The sequence below is a fragment of the Oryzias latipes genome, chromosome 4 (assembly GCF_053564925.1).
Source record: "Oryzias latipes strain Hd-rR chromosome 4, Olatipes_Hd-rR_3.1".
NCBI classification, from domain to species: Eukaryota; Metazoa; Chordata; class Actinopteri; order Beloniformes; family Adrianichthyidae; genus Oryzias; species Oryzias latipes.
The window spans coordinates 27,533,497-27,556,645 of NC_136240.1; the positions used below are offsets into that span (position 1 = coordinate 27,533,497).

The window sequence follows — 23,149 nt, forward strand, 5'->3', positions numbered from 1 at the left end:
AAGACAGATGTTAGAACACCGCCATAGTGATCGGGATTGTTCCAGCTCCATTGGCCCTGTGACATACTGTCCGGGGTGTTGCCAGGACGGGTACTGTTTGACGATTTGGTTAAGGACAGTTTAGACAGGTAGCAAGTTGCACTGCGCCACTGAAATCGTGCTGCTGCCAGACCTTTGCCACCGCCCAAATCGCACTGCTGTTCTTCGGATCGCGTCCGTACCATTGACTTAACATTGACTGGGTGACAAAGTGGCTGGGTGGCTCGGTTGGTAAGGTTATAAGCTACCATGCAGGAATCCAGGGTTCGATTCCCGGAGGGGAATAAGCAATGGTACCGGGGGGCAATTACCAAATCAATGGCGAGCAGTTAACATCACCCAGTGGGGGTCCTTAGGCAAGGCCCTTAACACTACTGCCTCCCGAGCGCGGTTCAGCTGCAGCTCACCGCTCCCCCAGGGGATGGGTCAAATGCGGAGAAGAATTTCCCCATTGAGGGATGAATACAGTATACATTTATTTTTTTATTATTTTATTTATTTGACACTGGCCGCGTGAATCGCGTTTGGTGTGAACGCAGCTTAACTGTAACCTGTAATCATAAACTTAACCCTTTCTCTGGGTCTGTGCGGCAAAGAAAAAAGTTCCGCACTGGATGCACGTATTTTGAAAATTGCGTTCTAAAAGTCAATTTCTTCATTCCATTCATTTCAATGGTATTTATGTAACCCAATATTACAACAATAGTCGTCTCAATGGGCTTCATACCGGTAATTCTATAAGAACGTGAAATCATGAACAGTCATAAAATTCAATAGGTAATGGCTGAACTAAACTAAACAGACTTTATGGCATTTCATTTTATTTGTTGTGCAAGTGAATTCAACTTTCTGGAAGTGCTAACATCAAATAAGTTCTGAGCCACAGCCAGTGCTGCTTGCTGGTGCAATGTAACATAAATTATAACGTTATTCAAAGCATTTTCATGGGCTTATCAAAGTTCTTTTTAGTGTGTAATTTCATTAAACATTAGGGTCTGGTACACAAATTTGTTTTGTTATTTCACACGCTGTTCAAATAGTGTTGATTTGGAACCAGATATATGTAATTTTTCACAGTTTCTTTATTGCAAAAAAATAAACTTTCGAGAATAGAGACTGTCAGTTGGTGTCGGTTTTGCCCCCCAATAATATATATATATATATATACGATTAATTATTATTTAAATATTATTTATTCATAATTTGTTTTTAATAAAAAAAACACATTTATTTGACGATATATCAAAATCTTTGATTTTTTTGTAAGTTTGAACTTTCAAATATCACTTTTAAAGCTTCACACAATACTTCTACTTGGATGGTATTTCTTGAAGAGATGCTGCACTCACTACGTCACTCAGTCTTCTTCCTATGCACGTTATGAGTGGAATTCACTAAAAGAAGTAAAAATGTTTGCTCCCATTAGTAGTACCACTATTTGTGAGTTCACAGTGAGTCCTGCCTCCTCTGCTCCTGAACGCACTGCTGAGGAAGAATGTCAAGCTTTAGCCACAGCCGTGGATACGGCTGTCTGCTGGGGAAAAATTGACAAATACATTGAAACGCTTGTTTTTTTTATACTGGCTAAAAAATGCATAATCGTAATTTGAAGATCATTGGGAACCCTTTTACAATAGATAAAAAGATTATCAGATTGAGACTTTAATAGAAATACTTACGTGCTTGCGTTCCAGTTTTCATTAAAATGACACTGAAACAACACAAAGAACTCTGATTGGAATTTGTCATTTGAACTGTTTGAAGTGTTTTGTGTTGGAGTCCTCTGCAATGAGGCAATCCATTCATAGTCAGAGAGTGTTCTGATTAGAACGTCTAAAAATGGTTCTGAACTCAGATAAAGAAAAAAAAACTGTGATTTCATCATCATCAACACCCTAAAAGAGAAAATGCCTACTGGTTTGTGGATGGTTTTTTTTTGGAAACTGCTACCTCATCTAATGAGAAACAGCTTGTTTCCCTCAGAATGTCTGCACTGACAGAATCAACAACTGGCAGGTTAGCCAGGCGGGTCAGGGTTGACCGTCCGCAAGAGAAAGATGACACCGTAATCCTGGGCAAGGACAAGGGTAAAGGTGAACTTGAAGGAGATTAGACGTCACACATGAGGAAAAAAGCCTGTCACATTTCTTTAACTCTCCATCTTTGCTTTCACAGATCTCATTCTGAAGGCGCAATCAATAGACCTGATGAAATTAAAGAACCACAAAAACCATCACACAGATCTTTACCAGGACAACATCTGCGTTCTCCGCAGAAGCCAGACGTTCCAAATGTGGATAACCTTGTCGAGACCTTTTAACCGTCACACTGACAAGCTTCACCTACACCTTAAAACAGGTGAGTGAACAAGAAACTCAACGGGTGTGTCTTACAGATTTTTCTTTTATTCTACACTTCACAAAGAGCCCGTTAGTGCTGTCCAGGTGAGAGGCGTGTGCTCTTTGCGAGACCATTGTGTGCAGCCTGGCTGTTAGAAGTTAGGAAATTAGACAATCAAAGCGTAGTTTGTGTGGACATCCTATTGGCATCTTACGTGCACTTACGCATCACCTGCACACCCCGGGTGGAAAGCAGTGTGTAAAGCGTTTAGGTCAGTTTTTTATTTAACACACATTGGAACTTTGAGTTAACATTGTTAAGAAAGTGCTTTCAGATAAAACTCTCATTCCAGGAAGAAACTAAAATAAAACTGATCAAGATCTGAAATGAGGTCATGAACGTTCTTGAAATAAATCAATAAATCAATTGTTACACCCCTAGTAAAAATGTGACTGGTTTGTTTCTGTTTGTGCATGTCACAGGCAGCAGTCAGTAATGCAATTTACATCCGGAAATGTTTGCATTTTGTCTGACATGTGGCTCCTCTGCTTTCTCAGGGCCAATACCAGAAGTGGGAAAGAGAACCCATGTGATTGTCCCTCTGGTGGAAGAGCTGAAGGGCAACTGTTGGGAGGCTGCAGTGGTGAAAGAGAATGACAAAAGAATTAAGCTGTCAGTGAATTCACCAGGCACTGCTGTCATTGGCCGATACCGGCTCACTGTGGAAACAACTTGTCCAAATGGTTTGGCTATTTACACATGTAACCCTTCTGATGACATCTACATGCTGTTCAACCCCTGGAGTAAAGGTAAAGTGAGCTGTGCTGCACAGCTGATGCATTAAAGAATCTTTCTCAAATCAAATCAAATCAAATCAAACTTTATTTGAATCAAATTTTAAAAACAAAAGACAAAACATCAAACAAATATTTTGTCTTAAACCCGTACAGTACCCAGAACCCCCCCCCCCACCACCACACACACGTACACACACTATGATAAGAAAAATTATGCAATATAGAAATCTGGCTTTGTACTGAAGCAGGGAAACAATATTTTGGAGACATGTCTACTTCAGTGACCCCCAATCAAGTCCACAGAATACGCTATACCACAGGACCCCCCCCCAGATCTAAGAATAAGAGCCAGACCTGGGAGATCCCATTGCAGGAACCCCGTTCACTGAGAAGGGTCAATCACAGATGTGGAGGATCCCTCTGAGGAAAACACTGGGGTTACAAATAAAATGTAAAAGGAATAAAATAAAGAAAAGTTAAAACAGATATATAACCAGATAAACCTCCCCTCCTTGTCATTGCTGCAAAACTCTTCATGATGGAGTTTACATGCGCTTGGAAATTTTAACACATTTTGTGTTATTCTTTGTTAAAAAAAAAAAAGAAACACTAGTCAAAAAGATTATAGTGTGCCACTTTCTGGTAGTATAACATGAGTCTATATTTCACAAGCTTTTCATCATTCCAAAATTATAAAAAATAATCTAATAGCTCTTCCTGTTTGCTCTGATTTAGATGACTCTGTCTTCCTAGATGATGAAGAGGAGAGACAGGAGTATGTCCTTAATGATGTCGGCCGCATTTATAATGGCAGGGTAAACCAAATTGGAGCAAGAACATGGAACTATGGACAGGTATGATGGTCCTTGTTTGGTGACCAGCTGCAGAAAGCACCACACCTTCTGATCCACTGTGTTCTTCTCCATCTTTCCTTCAGTTTGACAGTGGGATTCTGGCCACTTGCCTCTACATCCTGGAAAAGAGCAAAACACTCTGCTCTGGTTGGGGAGACCCGGTGAATGTGGTTCGAATCGTCTCTGCCATGGTGAGGACCCACCTGGATTTTATCTCCACAATGTGGCCCTGTTTTGGAACATTCAAATGTTGTTCTTTGTATGTTTACGTATGTAGCTTGAATGTACTCTGCCCATCTACGATGCTTTTCCTGAACAGAGTCATCCTGCACAAAATCATTTTTTTCTCTGCAGTGCAGTCTGACAGTGCTCAAATGTTTATTCTGAAAAATGTGCATGTTTGCTTCTATTTCTTTTTGTAGGATTACATTTTCGTTTTGTGGATGCTCTGTAATATTAAACTGTATGGCCCCTTCGTGATTAAAGTTGCCCTGCAATCCTCTTTTTATCTATTGTAAAAGCATTCCAGTGGTCTTTCCACTATAAGTATGTTGTTTTTAGGCTAAATTGAAAAAAACCTGTGTCAAGGACACAAATTCTGCAGAATGGCAGAAATTCATTATAAGTTTGCTTCTAAGTTGTGGGCGAGATATTGGCATTGAAGTAAGCATGTGCTAATATCCCACTTCACACTAGCTTACAACCCCCACAACCCGAATTTAACGTTATTGGTACAACAAAAATGGTGAGCAATATAGAGCTATCCAGTCGTGCAGTTTTGAGCCAGAGACCAGCTCAGACAAGGAAAACGAAGACGTACCTGGATCTAGTCGCCCAAAAGTAGATGCTTTAGACTGGAGCAGAGCAGCGTGCTTTTGGCTTGTCGGTTGAAGTTTGTACATAAAAACTACAAGCTTTTAGCGACAAGACTTTTTTGTCTGATCCTGATTAACCACGATTTAAACACAGAAATACTCTTTATATATCTGCTTCTGCCTGCTAAATGACAAAAGTTTGTATACAGGGAAATGAGATGCCTCATCAAGAGCCCAGTGTTGTGACCAACCACAGTGTAATGACAACAAAAACACAAATCCCTTTATTGGTGATGCCGTTTTGCCTTGCAGCTGGATGAGATGGGATAATAGTCTGTGTCTCAGAATCTCTTTCTCCTACAGCATGAGGACTTTGTCAGATCTCAGTTTCACACTATTAGGCAAAATAACATTCTGCCTTTTTTATTTTTTAGGTCAACTCCAATGATGATGCCGGGGTATTGGTAGGAAAATGGTCAGGAGACTATACAGGGGGAACTTGTCCAACATTTTGGAATGGAAGTGTAGAAATACTGCAGCAATATTATGCAAGCAAAGGCTCACCTGTCAAGTATGGCCAGTGTTGGGTATTTGGCGGTGTTACAACAACAGGTTGACAGACTTTTAATTTGCCTTTTCGCTCTTCCCATGTGTCCTGCAGAAAAATGAAACACAGACTCTTGTTTTTCCTCAGTGCTGCGCTGTTTGGGCATTCCCACCCGAACTGTGACCAATTTCAACTCTGCTCATGACACGGACGTTTCCTTGACAATAGATGTGTACGTGGATGAGAACATGGACACCATAACGAACAAGAATCAGGATTCCATTTGGTATGTCTTGGCTTTTTTGGGACATGGCTTTTCTCTTCAAGAGGACTCACGATTTTTTAGTAAACAGTGCTTCTCTTCACCTAAAGGAACTTCCATGTGTGGAATGACTGCTGGATGGCTCGTCCCGACTTGCCCCCAGGAAACGGAGGCTGGCAGGCTGTTGATGCCACACCTCAGGAAACGAGCAATGGCATTTATTGCTGTGGTCCTGCTCCTCTCACTGCTATTCGCAACGGTCAAGTCTACCTCAAATATGACTGCCCCTTTGTGTTTGCAGAGGTTTCTACTCAATTCTTCTTTATTCAGTTCATTTTAGTGATGACACCAGATATTGGTTTCTGCCTGAAAATGTATTCTTATCCCTGCTTCTTTTGACTACCCTGCAGGTGAACAGTGATAGAATCTTATGGCAAAGGAATGCAGATGGGACCTACAGTAAAATCTTCACTGAGAAGAAGGTTGTTGGTTGCAACATCAGCACCAAGGCTGTGGGTTCAGATGAGCGTAATGATATCACACACATGTACAAATATGCTGAAGGTAACTGAAATGAACTTATAGGAATCTGTCTGACCCAATTTCTCTTTATGTAACTAGCATCTCTGTTCACGTTTAGGCTCTGAAGAGGAGCGCGTCGCCGTGGAAACAGCCTGTAGCTATGGCTCCAAGCCGGATACTTATGAATCTCCCACTGCAAAAGATGTAACTATGAAAGTGGTCATGGAGGGAGAAGGTCCCAAACTGGGGAGCGATGCAGAGCTTATTGTCAAGTTTATCAACCACAGCTGTGAGAATCGTAATGTAAGCCTGAACAGCCAGCTGGCAGTCATGTACTATACTGGAGTTCACAAAGCTACATTCCAAAAAGAGAAGAGAGATCTGGATTTACTACCCAACAAGGGTAAGAGTCACTGAGTACTTAAAATAGCCTGGCTGAGTTTGCCTTTGCCAACACTTCACTTCTTTTCCCGTTTGCTGTGATCTGCAGAGACTAAAGTAAAGTTGGCCTTGACTTACGACAAATACAAAGACCTGCTGGTTGATCAGGGAGCCCTGATGTTGACACTGTTGGGCAGGGTTAAAGAAACCCAACAGGTGTTGGCCACTCAGTTTGGTTTCCTCCTCAGAACCCCAGACCTAATCATAAAGGTAGGAAACAGCACACATCTGCAACATATTACTGTGCTTGGATCTGTTTTTTAGCCTGAGCTTCCGTCTGTTCTGCTGACACAGCCGATCGGGAAACCCGTGGTTGGACAGAAGATGACGGTGGAGATTTCATTCATCAACCCGCTACCAGAAGAGCTAAAAGATGTGGTGTTAAATGTGGAAGGCATTGGCCTTCTACCGGTACAAAAGATTACATATGGGTGAGTCTGGGAAAACTTTCTTGCTGCAACAGTTTTTCTCTCCTCTAACCATCTAGCTTATTTTATGTTTTATTTATTTTTTCATTTTAATTGATTACCTGATTCTCTCCACATAGAGATATTCGCAGCAATGGCAGAGTCACTATCACCAAAGACTTCACCCCTACCCTTGCTGGAGCAAAGAAATTTGTGGCTTCTTTGCACTGCAGTCAGCTCACACAGGTTCACGGTGTTGCCGACATCTATGTGGAGGCCTGAAGCAGCAACACTCAAGAGTACTACGCAAAAAGAAACACTTTGATTCTGTAAACTGTGGGAAAGCTTAAAAATAATTAAAATTATCTTTTGAAGTGAAAAGATGTAACACTGTGCTAACTTTGCTCTAAAATGGGAAAATATTGATGTGTAGGGGTAAAAAAATGACACTACTTTTTTGTTTTACAAGAGTTAATTGCATCCTTTCCTCGAGGTTTTTGGAAATTATGTTATGGAATGAAGTATGGCTAAAGCTCTTTGGTGTGGGGGAAAATATGTTCTTTTATCTTTCAAGAAAGTGCGAATAAAGACACATTTAAAAAAAATATCACGAGTTTTGTTTATTTAAAGGGCCTATAGCATGCAAAATCAACTTTTTTGAGTTTTTAAGTGTATTATAATGATAAGTCCTCACAAAAAACAACCCCAAAGCAGTATTTTGTTCCACTCATGCCTTTTTGAGCATTCTTCTAAAACCCTGCTCTCTGTGCACCAGCCCCTACCAATCCACAAAAACAAGCAGATCCTCACATTGTGACGTAGATAAGTGAGGAACAGCCCCTTCTAAGAAGAGTCTGCACTGCCAGCACCGGCCCCCAGGCTAACACAGACACACACTTTCTCTGGGGAGCTAGTGGTGATCTGCAAAATGGTCCCATTTTATGTGCACAGTTTGCACATCCATCTTTGCAAAAGTCTGGATGTTGTTTGTTCTCGTGGGCAAGACGCACACATCCTGTCATGGGCGGCTCTAAGTTGATGTCATGAAATGGGCGGCACCCACATGGAGTGAAAGCTGGTGCCTCAGAGATCAAGTCAATCACAATATCAACCACGTTGTATTTTGGTTGAACAATTTTTGCAAATAAAATTGTTTTTTTGTATTTTTTGATAAACAATCAATTTTTCCTCATCAGAACACAGTGGATTAATAAACATTTTATGTAAATTTGCTATAAAAAAACGAAGTAGTGAGCATGGTGACCGAATTGCTTTTAAAAATAAGGACACCACATAGTCCTGCATTATAATGTTTTTTCAGTGGTTGGAGAGGAGGGAAGGAGATCACACATAGCCTTATTATAACCACAGATCCCATCATACAGCGCCTCAGCTACCTTGCCGGACATCAATGTTGCCAGATTGGTGGTTTCCTGCTCAATGGGGTGGTTCTGATTCTCAATTTGCAGGCAAAATTTGCTTTGGGTGGACATAATTTGGATGGGTTTCGGATGGGTTCGCTGGTTTTTGGTTCCTTACTGAAACACGTCTCAGCAGGTGAGATGCAGGTGAGCAGGATGGTTTACGGGTAAGGAACTAATAATAACATTGAAATATGTCCACCAGTCTGATTGATAAATGCCATTTATACTAATCACCTTTAATCATTATTATTCTCAAAATCTCAGTATTTTGCATTTACAAGTCAGCTTTACAATAAAAATCAAAATAAAGCTTCGAACTGAATCTCCATTGATAACTTTTTGGACTTTACCTCAAAGACAAATCTGTTGGTTAAAAAAATATTTTGAACAACAAGTTCAAAGAGATTTCATTTAACCCTTGTGCTATCTTAGATGACCCCACCCTTACATTGACCTGTTCTCCCTACCATGACAAAGGTGGATAAAGGTGGAAAGATTTCATGTAATCCATGGACACCAGTGAAGTTCACAAATCATTGAAGAAAAAAGGTTCAGAGCACTGTCTAGTGGGTCTAGATGACCCAACTCCCAATTTTAAAGTGCTTAGGATAGCACAAGGGTTATAATCTTACATAGATTTTACCCAACCAATCAGTACATGCAAAGGTTCAAAAAAGAGCTCAATAAAAACTGTACATATTATGAACACTATGAAGAAACAGTACACATATTTTGGACCTGTAAGCACATTAAGCTAGTTTGTAACAAATTGACAAACTGTCATTTCATATCAGGACTCAAATCTATCCCCATTTGTCCCTGACTTGGAAGAACATAATATCAGAATTATGATTATAATAAGCAATCTCCACAATTCTGTAATAAATCTCTTGATTTTATTAACAAACCATTATGTTTATATACTAAATTAAGCAATAAAAATACAATTTTTTTAAAGTATCTCTCAATTCAGAGAGTATTTTACACACTATTTCCCTCAGTACCAACAAATAAATTAAAACCCACCATCTGTATCAGCTTTACAGAATAAGATAGTCTTACTTTTATTTTTGTTGTTTTTTAACAGTTATAATTCCCCTTGGCGTTATTATTTTTTTATTTGATATACAGTGCTCTACTGTGTGTAATGTTAGTGTTTTGAATAAAGTTTTTTTTTAACGTTTTTGTAAAGGATTTTGTTTAAATAAAGCTTAATTTGAAGAAAATGCATGCTCTACCAGTCGAGGGCGCTCTAACGCCGCTCGTCGTTTTTCCCTACATTCTTCGGCTCCATTTTATCAACGGAGACAGAATCCGTGGGCCGCGTTCACCTTAGAAACCATTTGAACCGCGGGGAAACCAGAACCGAACCGAAGCGCCATGCCCGCCGGACTGACAGGTACGAGCTCATCCATATGTTGTTGTTCTTCTTCCGCGCGCGCGGAGCTGCAGGACGCCTCATGATCAGATCTGTGTAGTAAATGATGTATCAACTTAAAGACCCAGCCAGTCTAGTGAAAATTGTGTTTAAACATATTATTGTGGCATTTTTCTCGTGATAGAAGACACACACGAAAATTCAAATTAAAACAGCATTTCTGAGTATTTCTTTATTCAAATCGTGGAGAAGACTTATAAACGGGGGGGGGGGGGGGGGGGGGGGGAGCCATACTGTATTTGTGCATGGCTTTTCGGTTCGGTCCCCCCCCCCCTCCAAACTCCCTTCTCCACTCCGTTGTGATGCATCCACTGGCAGACAAATAGATCCATGTAAGTGTCGGTTTTCGTCGTCGAAGCTGGCATCTGGCTCAGATTTGTACGGCCGAGTAGCTCTGATATATTGCTGGCCATTTCTGATGCACTGCTAATAATCCTAGCTTAGGTTGTGAGCGGTTGTAAACTAGCAAGAGAGAGTGTAAACAAAGGGATCATGGGAACTGTTGCTGTTTTCCAGAAACTCATTTGTAGAAAACGACACAGGTTTTAGGTATTTGTTTTGATTTTGGCTTGAAAAAACTGCATAACCAATAACACACACGTTTACAACAGATCAAACAATAATTGAAGTGGGACTTCTATAACACGAGAGTTGATGCTTGCATTCCACAGAAATCAGACTTATAATGTTAAAATGATCTTACAGAGGTGGCTTATCCTGCTCCTCAAGAACCCGCATCGCTGCCTGTTATCCAGTCCTCCTTGACCAACTTGCTGCTGATTAGCCTACTCAAGTGATTCCACACCTGGTTTCCTGAATTCACCTGATTTCGGTTGTCAGCATCAAGGAGTCTAGAAAGAGCTGGAAAACAGGCAGGATTGAGGCTCTCGAGGACCAGCATATATTTCATATTTTTGCCAAAGTGAACATATTTCTAGTTATAAACTGACCAGTCAGATGCCTTAAGTAATGTTTTCCAAACATGGTTTTCTGGAAGGCCTCAATTACTTTTCCTAGCTGGCCAGGCATGATTTGGTTTTTATCACCTGTCTCATTTCAAATAAGATGAATTTTAGAACAAAACTTGAGTGACCATTCTGATCCCATGGGGTGAGATCTTGCGGGGAGCCCCAGATGGAGGGAGATCATCAATGATCTTGTATGTCTTCCATTTCCTAATAATTGCTCCCACAGTTGATTTCTTCACACCAAGCTGCTTACCTATTGCAGATTCAGTCTACCCAGCCTGGTGCAGGTCGACAGGTTTGTTCTGGTGTCCTTAGACTGCTATTTGGTCTTGGACACAGTGGAGTTTGGAGTGTGACTGTGAGGTTGTGGACAGGTATCTTTAATATAGATAACAGTTCAAACAGGTGACATTAATACAGGTAACAAGTGGAGGACAGAAGATCCACTTACAGAAGAAGTTACAGGTCTATGAGAGACAGAAATCTTGCTTGTTTGTAGATGACCAAATGCGTATTTTCCACCATAATTTACAAATAAACTCTTTAAAGATCAGACAATGTGATTATTCTGGATATTTTTTCTCATTTTGTATCTCATTGTTGAGGAATACCTATGATGAAAATTAAAAGGTCTCTCTCATCTTTTTAAGTGGGAGAAATTCCACAATTTGTGCCTCACAGTGTTTCCCCGCTTATTCACGGTTTCACGTATTCACAGATATTTTTTTCAGACATGTGACTCCTCCTGTTCATCACAAAAACTCAGCTTAAGATGCTTGTATGAGACTTTTGCATCCGAAGGAGGTGCAGCGGGGACGAGGGGAGTAGAGCCCTGCCTTGCCGACTGCTAAGTAATATTTCAACCCGAGCAAGCACTGCTTCGCCCAGTTCCTAAATCGCTACCAACCAAAATTTGTGCCTCTTCTGGAAGAAGATGCCCTTAACTGATAAAGGAGGAAGCACAGGCTCCTGGTTTTAAGGCACAGAGTGACAGAGAGTCGCTCCTAAAGTGTGTTATAAAGTATGCTACGGTACAGTCTACCTGTTCTGAATAAAAAATAAAAACAATTATTTATGTTGAGTAGGGCTGCACGATATGAGGAAAGCTTGCGATGTGCGATAATAGTGATGAATATTGCGATGACGATATAACTTGCTGTATATGAACAAATAGTAAAACAACCAAAAACAAATCTATTTCACTGCAACTTTTAATTTAAATAAGATTCAAAATACCTTAAATTATACTCCTAATGACCCTCATCTTCATAGGTGGCCAACATCTAACATGAAAGGTCTATCCGATTGGTCTACAATGTGAAGGCCTCTATCTGATTGGTCAAATGCATAAAGGGATTTATTCGATTCGTTAGATATTTCAAGCTGCCATAAGATTATTTTAGCACATTCAAGGTTTACAATTTATCACTATTTTTGACGACTTTTGAGATATGGATATTACACAGCTTGAAATTGCGATAACGATAAATTTGAGATTTATTGTGGAGGCCCAATGTTGAACAATATTCCAATGTTCCTTAATAAATGTTTTAGAAGCATCAGAAATGTTTCAGAAGTGTTTTTAAAGAGCAAGGATCGGTGATGGGCATTCTTCGGCCGCAGGGGTGGGTGGTGGTGTGGTGGTTCTCCTTATTCGTGGATTTTGCGTATACACGGGGTCTCTGGTCCCTGACCCTGCAAATATGGGGGAAATAGAGTAAATACTTTTTTGTCCCACTGTATATGATCTGAATGATCCAGATGCGGAAGTTTTTTTGTGCTAAAGTCCATCTTGATGTTAGAATTAACTCTGAATTGGGGCATATTTGCTCCAATTTGACATTCTGGGACTGTTTTTAAATCTGTGTTATACTGGTCTTCTACTGCTGTGTGCTGTTTTGGGGTGCTTGTTCTTTTGGGAGCGTATGGTATACACTGGGAGTGGAAGCACAAGTGATATACTTCTTGTAATTGTTTGGTGAGGTTTTACGTACACCTTTATTAATGCTCGTAGGGTGACTGAAAAAAGCTAACCGATGTTCTAGCTGATTCGTTATTAGTGGATGCTCACAGTGTGAATGTCCTCTGATCATTTACCACTTTTTATTTATTGTTGTCCTCCAGAATTTCCAGAAATCTGTGAGAAGGAACACAAACCTCTGCAGATCAAAGAAGAGGAACCAGAAAATCTGCAGATGAAGGAGGAAATGGAAATTCTTCAGATCAAAGAGGAGGAACCAGATCCTGTGCAGATCAAAGAAGAACCAGAAGTGGAACTCAAAGAGGAAAAGGAGAAAGACCGTTTTGAAGACAAGCCAAAAGATGGTGCGTATTTTCTTAAACACATATCTGATAAATTTTAGTTGTTGTGAACTGTGAAGCTACGTTCACACCGCCCTCGGGAACATGCACAAAAGCAGCCACTTCCAATAAAAAGTTTTAAGTGTGCGCGTGTTTCGGGCTTCACTGTTAAACTCTTGCGTTCACGCGTGGCTAGTCATGTTTTTTTTTTACTGTATTTGCATTCAGCGTACAAAAAGCGTGGCTATTGAACGGGTGTTAAACCAGCTAAACCAGGTCAAACTTTGACCAATCAGGGACTTGAATTTGGTAGTGAAGTGTGGATTACTGCCAACCGTCAAATTTGATCATGGTCTAATCATGGAGGAGAAATTAATATTTGTGCTCAGCCGGAAATATATGACAAGTCTTTGATATATCGGGAGCGATAGAGGTGAGAAGGACAAGTTCTGGAGCAGTGTGTTGGAGGAGATTGGATTGCCACGTAAGTTTGAATAATTCTTTTTTTTTTTACCTACTGCGTAGCATTAGCTAATTACCTTTGGTATTTCAGTGGATCAGTGCCAGAAAAGGCGTAAGAGCCTCTGGGACCTCTACATGAGGGAGGAAAGAAAAGGAGGTGGGGAAAAAGAAGTGGAGTAGCAGAGGGGGCAATCAAAAGATGGAAATACTCTGCCGTCCTGTTTTTTCCTGAACCGTTCTTCTCCCCACGGGAACATGGACGCAAGTTTGCAGGACAGGACATTGGAGTCCGACCGCCGGTACGAAGCAGCAACCACAGCTTCGTCAGCGGCACAGAGAAAACCTTTATTTCAATTGATAAAGGAAAAATAACATAACATATTTATAAGTCGTTCTTTAAGATTATATTGACGATGCAGTGTTTATGGAATCGTTTATTGTCATTATTGCAGACTTCAGCGAGCTTAGCTTTTCTTTCTCAAAGCCAGAGTCTCTGCCGGAACTGGCAGCTGCTGCTTTTTACAGCCTATCATCTGCTCCTGCCCTTTTCTATTCTCCTGGCCTCTCCACGGGGTGTGTGCAGGCACCCGCAGGGATCTCAAAAGGCCTTAAAAATGTCTTCAATTTGAATTCCGAGCCTTAAAAATTATGCTGTTTGAAACTTTTCCGTTTTGCATTTCATTTCTTTTTTCAACTACGATTATTTGAATCAAATAACGTAAATAAAGAGCGGCAGAACCAGTCGTTATGCATGCGTACGCTAGATGCCCACTACCGGTTTAAAAATAAAAGAAGAAGAAAAAGAAGCGCGCTAAAGCATCATGGCAAAGACCACAAACAACAAGGTAAGAAGCTACAGTTTTGATTATGGGAAAATGTACGTGGTGTGTATGAATAAAGCATATCGTTTTTGAGGCTAACTGCAACAATGACATTAAAGGCGTCCGACTCCTATGTCAAATCTACAAAGCACTTGACATACTTCGGAGTAAAAGAGCGAACTTGTTCATGTCAGCTATCTAGCCAGCTGCACCCGAAACAGCTGCAGATGTTAGCCCCCGCACCGTATGCAGCCCCTCCCGCTGCGACTGCAGTTAAGAGTCGATCTGCGTTCGTCCTTCGGGTTCACAACAACACTGAAAGCAGAGGTCTTCTAGACTCTTTATGCTGTTCACAAACACCAGTCCTTTAATAGAAACAAGGGCATTTCAGAATTTTTTAAGTGTATGTTCCCGGACTCTGACATTGCCAAAAAACGTAAAGGTGAAGTTGGTGTGATATCCTTTCACTTATTTGGTCCTCCTGTCTTATTAATCATACGGTCACAAATACAACTGCTGATGAGGAGGCATCAGCAGAATCTTTAGGATTTCATGCCACGGCCCGATATATATATTTTTTTTAGTAGTTTGTGTGGTCATGAATGTAGGCGGTGGGAGTCAGGCGTCCACTAGGCATCAGTCAGACGAGGATGACGCGATGACGCCATTATGAAATCAGGCGACAGCTGGGCAGCCACAGGGCAGTTGCTGCCGGATTGCCAACCGGCAGCAGCTCTGATTGAACCATGTGTAAATGCCTCTGGATTGTGGCCGTTCATATTAAGTGCCACTGGCCGCCGGTAGTCCAGGGGTATATAAAAAGCGCACATTTTAATTTTTAGACTACATGTCACCCAAGACACCCAGCAAAGGCAAAGCCCCAGCGCCTAAAAAAACGAAGGTCCAAGCGGTCCAACCACAGCAGGAGTCTTCATCGGATGAAGAGTCTGAGCAGGCTTCAGTGGCGGATACAGGGGATGAACGTTCTTCCCATGGTGAAGAGGAGCCCGATGTCGAAGAGAAGATAGTGTCCTTTTTTAAAGAGAGGCCCCATTTCTACGACCTTACGCATGCATCGTACAAGAACAAGCAGCGGAGGAATTTTGAGCTGACAGAGTTCGCAAGCGCCCTGGGCCATGGCTGGACTGCAGAGAAGTTGTGGAAGAGGTTCGTCAGTTTGAGGACAGACTATGGCAAGCTCCTCAAAGTCATCCGTAAGGACAAGTCTAACTCTGGGGCAAAGAAGCTGACACCGAAGCAGCAATGGAAGTTACGCCGAATGCAGTTCCTCGATCCTCACCGGAAGAAGGCTGGTGTTGATGAGGAGGAAGAACTAGGAAATGTAAGTACTAGCCAGGAAACTAATATAGAATTGTGTTTTCTACATTTTGAACCTGTGTGTAATATCTTATTAATAAATTATAGATTCTCATTTTCACTTCTACTTTATGTCATGTGCTTCTGTTTCCAGGTGCCCACTGTTCCTGCTGGAGAGGCCAGTGACGCAGAGGAGGTATCTGACGCGGACGACACCCTGGCTGCATCTCCAAAGCCCCCCACTTTCACTCCCGCAGAAGGCGTCCGAGGCAGGAAGTCCTTGCCCCAGAAGAAAGACAGCAGCGGCATTGCCACAGTCCTGAGGGAATTCTTGCAGGCCGAGAGGGGGCGTGAGGAGGAGGTTAACAAAGGGGTGAGTTTGGTATATTTATGAAATAATTGGAATTTTTATTCAGTTCTCAGATTTACTGAAGTTTGATAGATGACCCCAATAACATAAAAAAGACTGTTATTGTGTTTTCCACAGATTCGGGACAGAGACAGATTGGTGGACGAGCGAACGGCCTGGTCATCGTGGTTTGCCTCAGCCTGTGCTGATGTGCCCGCCAAACGGTTTAGAGAGTTCCAGGGGGAGACGTTCTCCCTCCTGATGCGTTACCTGAACCCCCCCACTGTGCCTGTTGCAACACAACCTCCCCCACAGCAGTACCAGCCCCAGCAGCAAACTTGGCAGCAGCCCCCGCATCAGCCGCTGCAGCACACTTGGCAGCAACCCCCGCATCAGCCGCTCCAGCACGCTTGGCAGCAGCCCCCGCAGCAGTACCAGAGAGCATACGTTCAGCCAGACTCCTCTTACAATGTAAGCATGAAATAGTAAAATGTCATTATTTACACAAATGAATTCTAAGTATAAAAATATTACTTTTACTTGGTGTTTTTGTAAAAATACACATGAACAACATCACCTTCTTATGTTTCCAGACTACTGTGTTGGGTGAGCCTACCCATACCAGGCCCACCTCTGCCACTCCGCTTTCAAGCACTCCAATTTTGCATTATTCTAGTCAGCCTTCAGGCAGCCAACATCAGCAACCGTCCACATCTGACCCCCAGTTACAGCATCTGGATGAGGGTCCCAGATCATCTTTCAACAAAAGTGGCTTTGGCAAGTCAGGGCCTGGATAATTAGTGTGCCTATGGATGAAGTACCTGTGTGGCTATTTGTGCCTATGGATAAAGTTTGGAGAGCTGGTATCTTTGCTGTGACACATTCTGTATTTGTTATATATTTTGTGACAAAAAGGCACTTGACTTGCGTGTAAATTGTGACAGTCAGGTTTGTGTGGTGCTTTGTTATGGTAAAAATAAAGTGTTGTTTTCGTATATCTATTTTTGTGTATTATTGTTAAAAATAGTGATGTGAGTAAAACCTACCAAAATCACGTTCACACTGCAGGCTGAAACGACCCAATTCCATTTTTTTTTTTTTTTTTTTTTTTTTTTGCCCATGCAATCTGTATCTGAGCCGATCTTTTCAAGTGTGACTTAGGCCACTTGGGTATGTGGTCCTGAATCCAATACAGATCCGATCTTTTGAAATGCGACCTCCGTCTGAACGGCCAGGCCACATGTATCCGACCCGTAGGTCATCGATACGCTTCAAACGTCATCATTCTGCGTTGAAGTAGGCGGGAACGAGAACATAGACATCAACCATGGCGGACGGTGCTGCTGAGACCAGTCAGTGGAAGGAACGCGAGGTCACCGATTTGATTAATATTTGGGGTGACAGCTCTATTCAGGCCAAAATCCAAGGCTATTATCACAACCGGGCGGTTTTTGAAAAAATTTCCAGCGAAATGGCCCAGCGTGGGTACAGACGATCCTGGCTCCAATGCCAGCGAAAAATAAAAAGCCTCCGAGCCAAATACAAGGAGGTTAAAAACTTGAACAAACGAAGTGGCTGTAAAAGAATGACCTGTCCATTTTACGAAGAGCTGGACCGCATTTTGGGGAATAAGCCCAGCGTTCGGTCACTAGAACTGGACAGCTGCTCCGGCCACGAGGAGCCCGAGGTGGAGGGGGAGGAGGAGGAGAGCCCAGGTCCCGCTGGTGGTGTCGCGGCCAGCCTGGCTAGTCGCTCTTGCGGTGAAACAGGTGGGTTATTTGCACATGGCTAATAGCTACTGTGACTTAACTTTATAACACTGAAATACGATGTGTGGCAGTTTGTTAAATGCATACACAGGTGATGGGATCAGTACATCCCACCACTCCTGGCTGGCTGCGACTCCGCACCCACACGTTTCTCTTACCGACGTTCACGTTTCTAACAACACTGCTCCAAAAAACACCATGGCCAAAAACCTTGCTATCTTCCTTTTTAACTTTCTTCTTAAAATGAGAAGGTTGTAATGGCTCCTTTGTGAAAATAAATTTAATAATACAAAAAGAGCTCCGCTGTTGACAACACTGACATCCATTGTTAACGTATTTTTTTTAAAACTTTATTGTACAAAATGTAAGTAAAATACAAAACACAATTTTGCAAAGTAAGCTTCAAATATGCCTGGGGAGCATACATGTTACATGCATTTTACATAAAAACATTTAGGTTTTTACAACTTTCATACAAACATACAGCTTTCCGATTAAGCCTTTGTTTTAGAGATGTTACTGAGATACATTTCAATTTGTTTATCCATTGTTAACGTTAGCTACTTCTGCAAACGAGTGACGTCGTTCCCCATTGAGTACTCTTCTGCGCATGAAGGTCCCTTCTGGGTCATTTCACGTTCACACAGGAGATCACAAAAGTTCGCATTTAATTGGAAAATATGAACAGCCTTGCAAAAAAATAAATCGGAATTGAGCATTGAGCCCTGCAGTGTGAACGTAGCCATGGACTGTATGTGGGAACTGGACTGAGTGCCGCCACCCCCACGTTCCAAATAGGAAATACCTGTTTGTACCAGAAACGTACAAAGTTATTCGAGTTATAAACTGGGCTATCAAATGTTGCGATAAAAGCATGTGGTGCAAGCTGGCCCCAACCTCTAACGTTCGAAACATATTATTGACGGACTCTCCTGAGCCAGCTTTCAGTAGAAGGGGTGTGGCTTTCCAATGAGCTCACTCCTGATTAGCGGCAGTGGTTGCCATAGAAATGTTAAGTCAGGCCAACTCAGATCAATCACTGCTTACTAACAACGTCTGGTTTCAACGTGGCGAAGTCCGCATCGTGGAAAATGACGACTGAATTGACTTGCAACAGGAAGTAAGTCATTTTCTGTGGATTATGTCACACTCACAATATACAGTTCTGTCACACAGTCAATTCGATAAATACATATTTACATATTTTAGATTTTCATAATAAATACATGTTTGCAACATAATGAGCATGAAAGGTCTCACCACAGAAATGTCTTCATTTTAATGGCGACCTCCTGCCAAGGCACACTTCCTACTGGGCTATTGTAGTATCCATTCAAAGAAGCACAAAAAATCTCTGTCCACTGCTGTCTGCCGTGGCCCACACCCCTCCAAGCTGGCCTCTTCCAGCACTCCCTACTGGTTTGATCTGGCCAATGTCATTCTCCACATTGATCGTATTTGCACCCATTTCCAACCTTGCAGGTGTTGCAGCAAGTTGTAGGCCTTGGTGATATTGTTGGCAAAACTTGGGGCAACCAGCCAACAGGTGTGTAGGCACTAGAAGCGGGCTGCCTAAATGCCAAAGGCATTTTCCACCACACGTCTGGCCCTTAAGCAGCCGTAGTTAAATATCCTATGGTCATGCTCCAGGTACTTGTCTGAGTATAGCTTCATCATGTAAGTGTGGAGGGGAAAGGCTTTGTCCCCAATGATGAAGTAGGGGATGTCTCTGTCATCGTGGGGCAGGTTGCTTGGCTCTGGGAAACTTATTCTGCTCCTGACAGGCACAGGCTTTAAGGACGACCTGCTATAGACACCACAGTCAGAGTGTAATCCCAGGGCCCCCACATTCACCTACATGAACTTGTAGCCTGCATCCACCAGTCCAAATAGCACAATGGAAAAGAAACCTTTTTTAGTTGTTGTAGAGCAGGGGTGGGGAACCTTTTTGGCCAAGAGAGCCATAAACACCAACATTTTTAAATGCAATTTTGTGAGAGACGTACAATATTGTAGCATCCCTTTCCCACGCTGCGCATGGAGACTTAAGGTTCTTTATTCTGATTTTTTTTTTTAAAAACACATTAACGTACATTTATATGGTAATTGCCCCAGTACCAGTGTTCATTCCCCTCAGGGAATCAAACCCTGGATTCCTGCGTGGTAGCCTCTCACCTTACTAGGCACCGGTCCGCGGCCAGGGGGTTGGGGACCCCTGCGCTACAATATCTTTAAAACTAAAAATACAAATAAATGTGTGCATTTTATGCAATTTCAACACTTTAAAAGTACAATAAATATGTGGATTCTTTTTAATAACATTGTTATGCTGTTGCTAAAAAATGAGTTTCTCAGCATTAATGCGACTTCTGGTGCTGCATGGTGGTTTCGCTGATCATCTTGTCTGGTTGATACGTGCTGAGTTTAAGCTTCATGCAGGCGTTGAGACTTTCATCTGTTAAACGTGATCATAAGTTGGTCTTCATGTTCTTTAGACGTGAGAAAGACTGCTCACATGCAAACAGTACAGACCAAAAGTTTGGACACACCTTCCCATTCATTTGAATGAGAAGGTGTGTCCAAACTTTTGGTCTGTACTGTACGTGGAGCCAAACATTGTCAGGACAGCAATACTCACACGCTGCTGTGTGTGGTATGTGACGGGCAGCATGTTCTTAGTTTTGACAATCAGTGCACCGTTTCCCCTCGCTGCCTGAGCCCACTACCCTTCCCCTTTCCTGCTCACAAATGCCGCAGGCATGGCAATTCGCAGGTTTCCGGCTGGTACAAACTCTGTGATATAACAGATAATAGTAAACCGATAGTGGCGCAGATTTTTTCTCTCCAAGTACTGCTACTACCGCGCACCCCCCTGGCATCGCATCGCGCCCGAGAAGGACTGGTCTACTGAAAAAAAAATGTATAAAGATTTGTTTGCGAGCCAGATGTGGCCATCAAAAGAGCCAGATATGGCTCGCGAGCCATGGATTCCAGACCCCCGTTGTAGAGGCTGATGGACTTTTTTAGCTTAGTAATACGGAAATACTTCCTGTCCAATGCTCCGCAGGGAAGATGGAAGTTCCATCTGGTGCCAAACTTGTCTGCAACTTCCTGCCATTCGTCTGGTGTACTGGGGGTGCCAGACTGCTCATAGGGGTACTCTTCTATGATGGCTGTGCACACCTCAGGCATAAAGAGTGAAATAGTGTTGTGTGCAACACAAAGTCGAACTTCAGAGCCCAGTAGGAGATTCCCAGTAGGAGAGTGATGGCCAGCTTCAGGCTTGGACAAAGTGTCTCCTGTATCTGTGTGTAGACATCTGACTCCATCCTGAAGAAATCTTCAAAGACCCCACAGTCCTCAATCCTCAGCTCGTTAATAATTGTGTCGTACACGCTCTGTGCTGCAACCACTGATTTACCCAACAACTTATTCTTCTTTGCCCTTCTTGTGGGTAAGCAGTTGTGCAGCAAGCACAATGTTCTGTTATCTTCATATTCTTCTCAGCATCAACCACAATTCATAAAGACACAGGTCTGGAAGTTGCTATGGTGCTATCAACGCCGTGAGTTTTGTGCAGCATCAATGCCATCTCCCCATTTGGACCCACGGTGGCCAGAATTGCCAGGTCATATCCAGGCCTCCAGCCCATGTCAACAGCGCTTGTTGAGTGCCTGCACTGCTACCGTAGGATTTCCAACAATCGGATGGTGCAATGGGAAAACAGCACAAGGGCAGGGGGTTGCCAGTCTTAGATGAGTGGCAAAACACTTCAAGAAAGAAGACTTGAAGTCTAGTTGAGATGACTCAACTTCAAAGAGAGGTCATAAGGAAAATATGGTAGAAGGAGCTCTACTTGATCAAGAGATTGCTCCCAAAAGTGTGGAGCTAAGAAGTTGACTTTGTGTTCATTTTTTACTTTTATCATTTATTTGTATTTAACATTCAGAGGTATTATAGTTTTGTTTAATAAATCACTGTTCTGAATTTCAAGGAATTCATTTTTCGTTGTTGGTGATGTTGGGCAATAAGCTGAGAAATTGGTCTTAAATTTTGATACGCATGGTCTTAAAAAGTCTTGAATTTAACTTGAAGAAATTTGCAGGAACCCTGGTTCATGCCCTCTAAAGACCTGATCTTTATACCACAACTGTAACAGTCTTGTCATGTTTCAGCATTCCATCATCCCAGTTAATAATATATTTATATTTATTTTTATATAGGATCAAGAAAGAAGAGGAAAAGGCCCGTGGAGGAGTCTGTGGACCTTGACAGAGAGATCCTTCGAGCTCTGCAGGCCAGACCACATGTTCACCCCCCACCACCTCCTCTCTCAGAAACTGAGCTTTTTATGAAAAGTTTAATCCCAATGATTGACAGCCTCCCTCCTCTGAGGAGGGGGGCTTTAAAGTTAAAAATACACAGTCTGGTTTTTGAGGCTGTATCTGACTTCTTATAAAATAAATGTTTCTTTTTCATGCAGATTGTGGTGTTGACTTTATACAAAATGATCACACTGTTGAGGTTTTTTGCATTACTCACCGAATTAAAAAGTCACATAAAATTTAATCACAGTGTCAGTACGAGGAAAGAACAAGCTCTTAAGTGTTTTTAAGTGGCACTTAATCTATCAATCCTGTTGTTTTTTTTATAAAAAGCGCTTTTCGTGCATGCAGCTGAAAGTGCTTTACAATTAAAAACAACAAAAAAGAAAAAAAAAACACCCCTTTGCCCTTCCCGCCATCCACACATACACCCCATGACCCCCAAGATAATGCATACAGGCACGAATAAATGACTATTATAAAAAAAAGAGATGTAAGGCTTGGTTCTTCTTTGAGAAAACAATGTATCAGGAATCTGTTATGCCAGGAATAGCTTAGCTACAGAACAGCCCCACAGTGCCCATTCACACCAGACAGCAACAGGGTCCACCCCACAGTCGTGAGGCTGCAATGTTTGACCCCATAGCAAGGGCAAGCACTGGGGCAACAATCACTGACCACTGAAGCTGAAATCTTATTAAAGAGAAAGTTAAAATTAGATACAGAAAATGTATTTAAATATCTAAAAGTGAAAGTAAATTGAAATGAATACATAAAAAATCAATTAATATTTTTTTAAAAACAAAACAAAATCAGATAAGATTATATAAAAGCCATGTCAAAAGGGTGGGTCTTGAGCTTTTGTGGTCCTGAGGCTCGCCGGCTGGCTGTTCCACAAGCGAGGACCATAATGGTAGAATGAAGCCTTACCGTAAGTTTTGGTCTGCACCT

At 42.0% G+C, this 23,149-nt stretch overlaps 2 protein-coding genes across 2 annotated transcripts; both read left to right on the plus strand.

Moving 5' to 3' along the window:
• Nucleotides 1-1,990: 1,990 nt before the first annotated feature.
• On the plus strand, nt 1,991-7,341 carry LOC101174094 (protein-glutamine gamma-glutamyltransferase K). Its single transcript, XM_023954450.2, has 13 exons — nt 1,991-2,132; nt 2,215-2,397; nt 2,937-3,188; nt 3,912-4,030; nt 4,114-4,221; nt 5,280-5,457; nt 5,540-5,678; nt 5,765-5,957; nt 6,065-6,218; nt 6,295-6,579; nt 6,667-6,827; nt 6,912-7,048; nt 7,165-7,341. Exons 1-13 carry the CDS (start codon nt 2,024-2,026, stop codon nt 7,304-7,306), a joined length of 2,160 nt encoding a protein of 719 aa, XP_023810218.2. The 5' UTR covers nt 1,991-2,023; the 3' UTR covers nt 7,307-7,341.
• Nucleotides 7,342-9,689: 2,348 nt separating this feature from the next.
• Nucleotides 9,690-17,105, plus strand: LOC101174338 (uncharacterized). Its single transcript, XM_011474309.4, has 6 exons — nt 9,690-9,847; nt 12,979-13,179; nt 15,281-15,780; nt 15,910-16,128; nt 16,243-16,575; nt 16,698-17,105. The coding sequence occupies exons 1-6, from the start codon at nt 9,829-9,831 to the stop codon at nt 16,899-16,901; spliced, it is 1,476 nt and encodes a 491-aa protein (XP_011472611.1). The 5' UTR covers nt 9,690-9,828; the 3' UTR covers nt 16,902-17,105.
• The last annotated feature ends 6,044 nt before the right edge of the window (nt 17,106-23,149 follow it).

Excerpts from the sequence above, each read along its gene's own strand:
- LOC101174094 (XM_023954450.2), top strand. The coding sequence starts at position 2,024 with ATGTCTGCACTGACAGAATCAACAACTGGCAGGTTAGCCAGGCGGGTC. Across the intron at positions 4,222-5,279 it reads TTCGAATCGTCTCTGCCATG|GTCAACTCCAATGATGATGC; the intron begins GTGAGGACCCAC and ends TTTATTTTTTAG. Across the intron at positions 5,958-6,064 it reads GCCCCTTTGTGTTTGCAGAG|GTGAACAGTGATAGAATCTT; the intron begins GTTTCTACTCAA and ends ACTACCCTGCAG.
- LOC101174338 (XM_011474309.4), top strand. Across the intron at positions 13,180-15,280 it reads TGAAGACAAGCCAAAAGATG|ACTACATGTCACCCAAGACA; the intron begins GTGCGTATTTTC and ends TTTAATTTTTAG. Across the intron at positions 16,129-16,242 it reads AGGAGGAGGTTAACAAAGGG|ATTCGGGACAGAGACAGATT; the intron begins GTGAGTTTGGTA and ends TGTTTTCCACAG.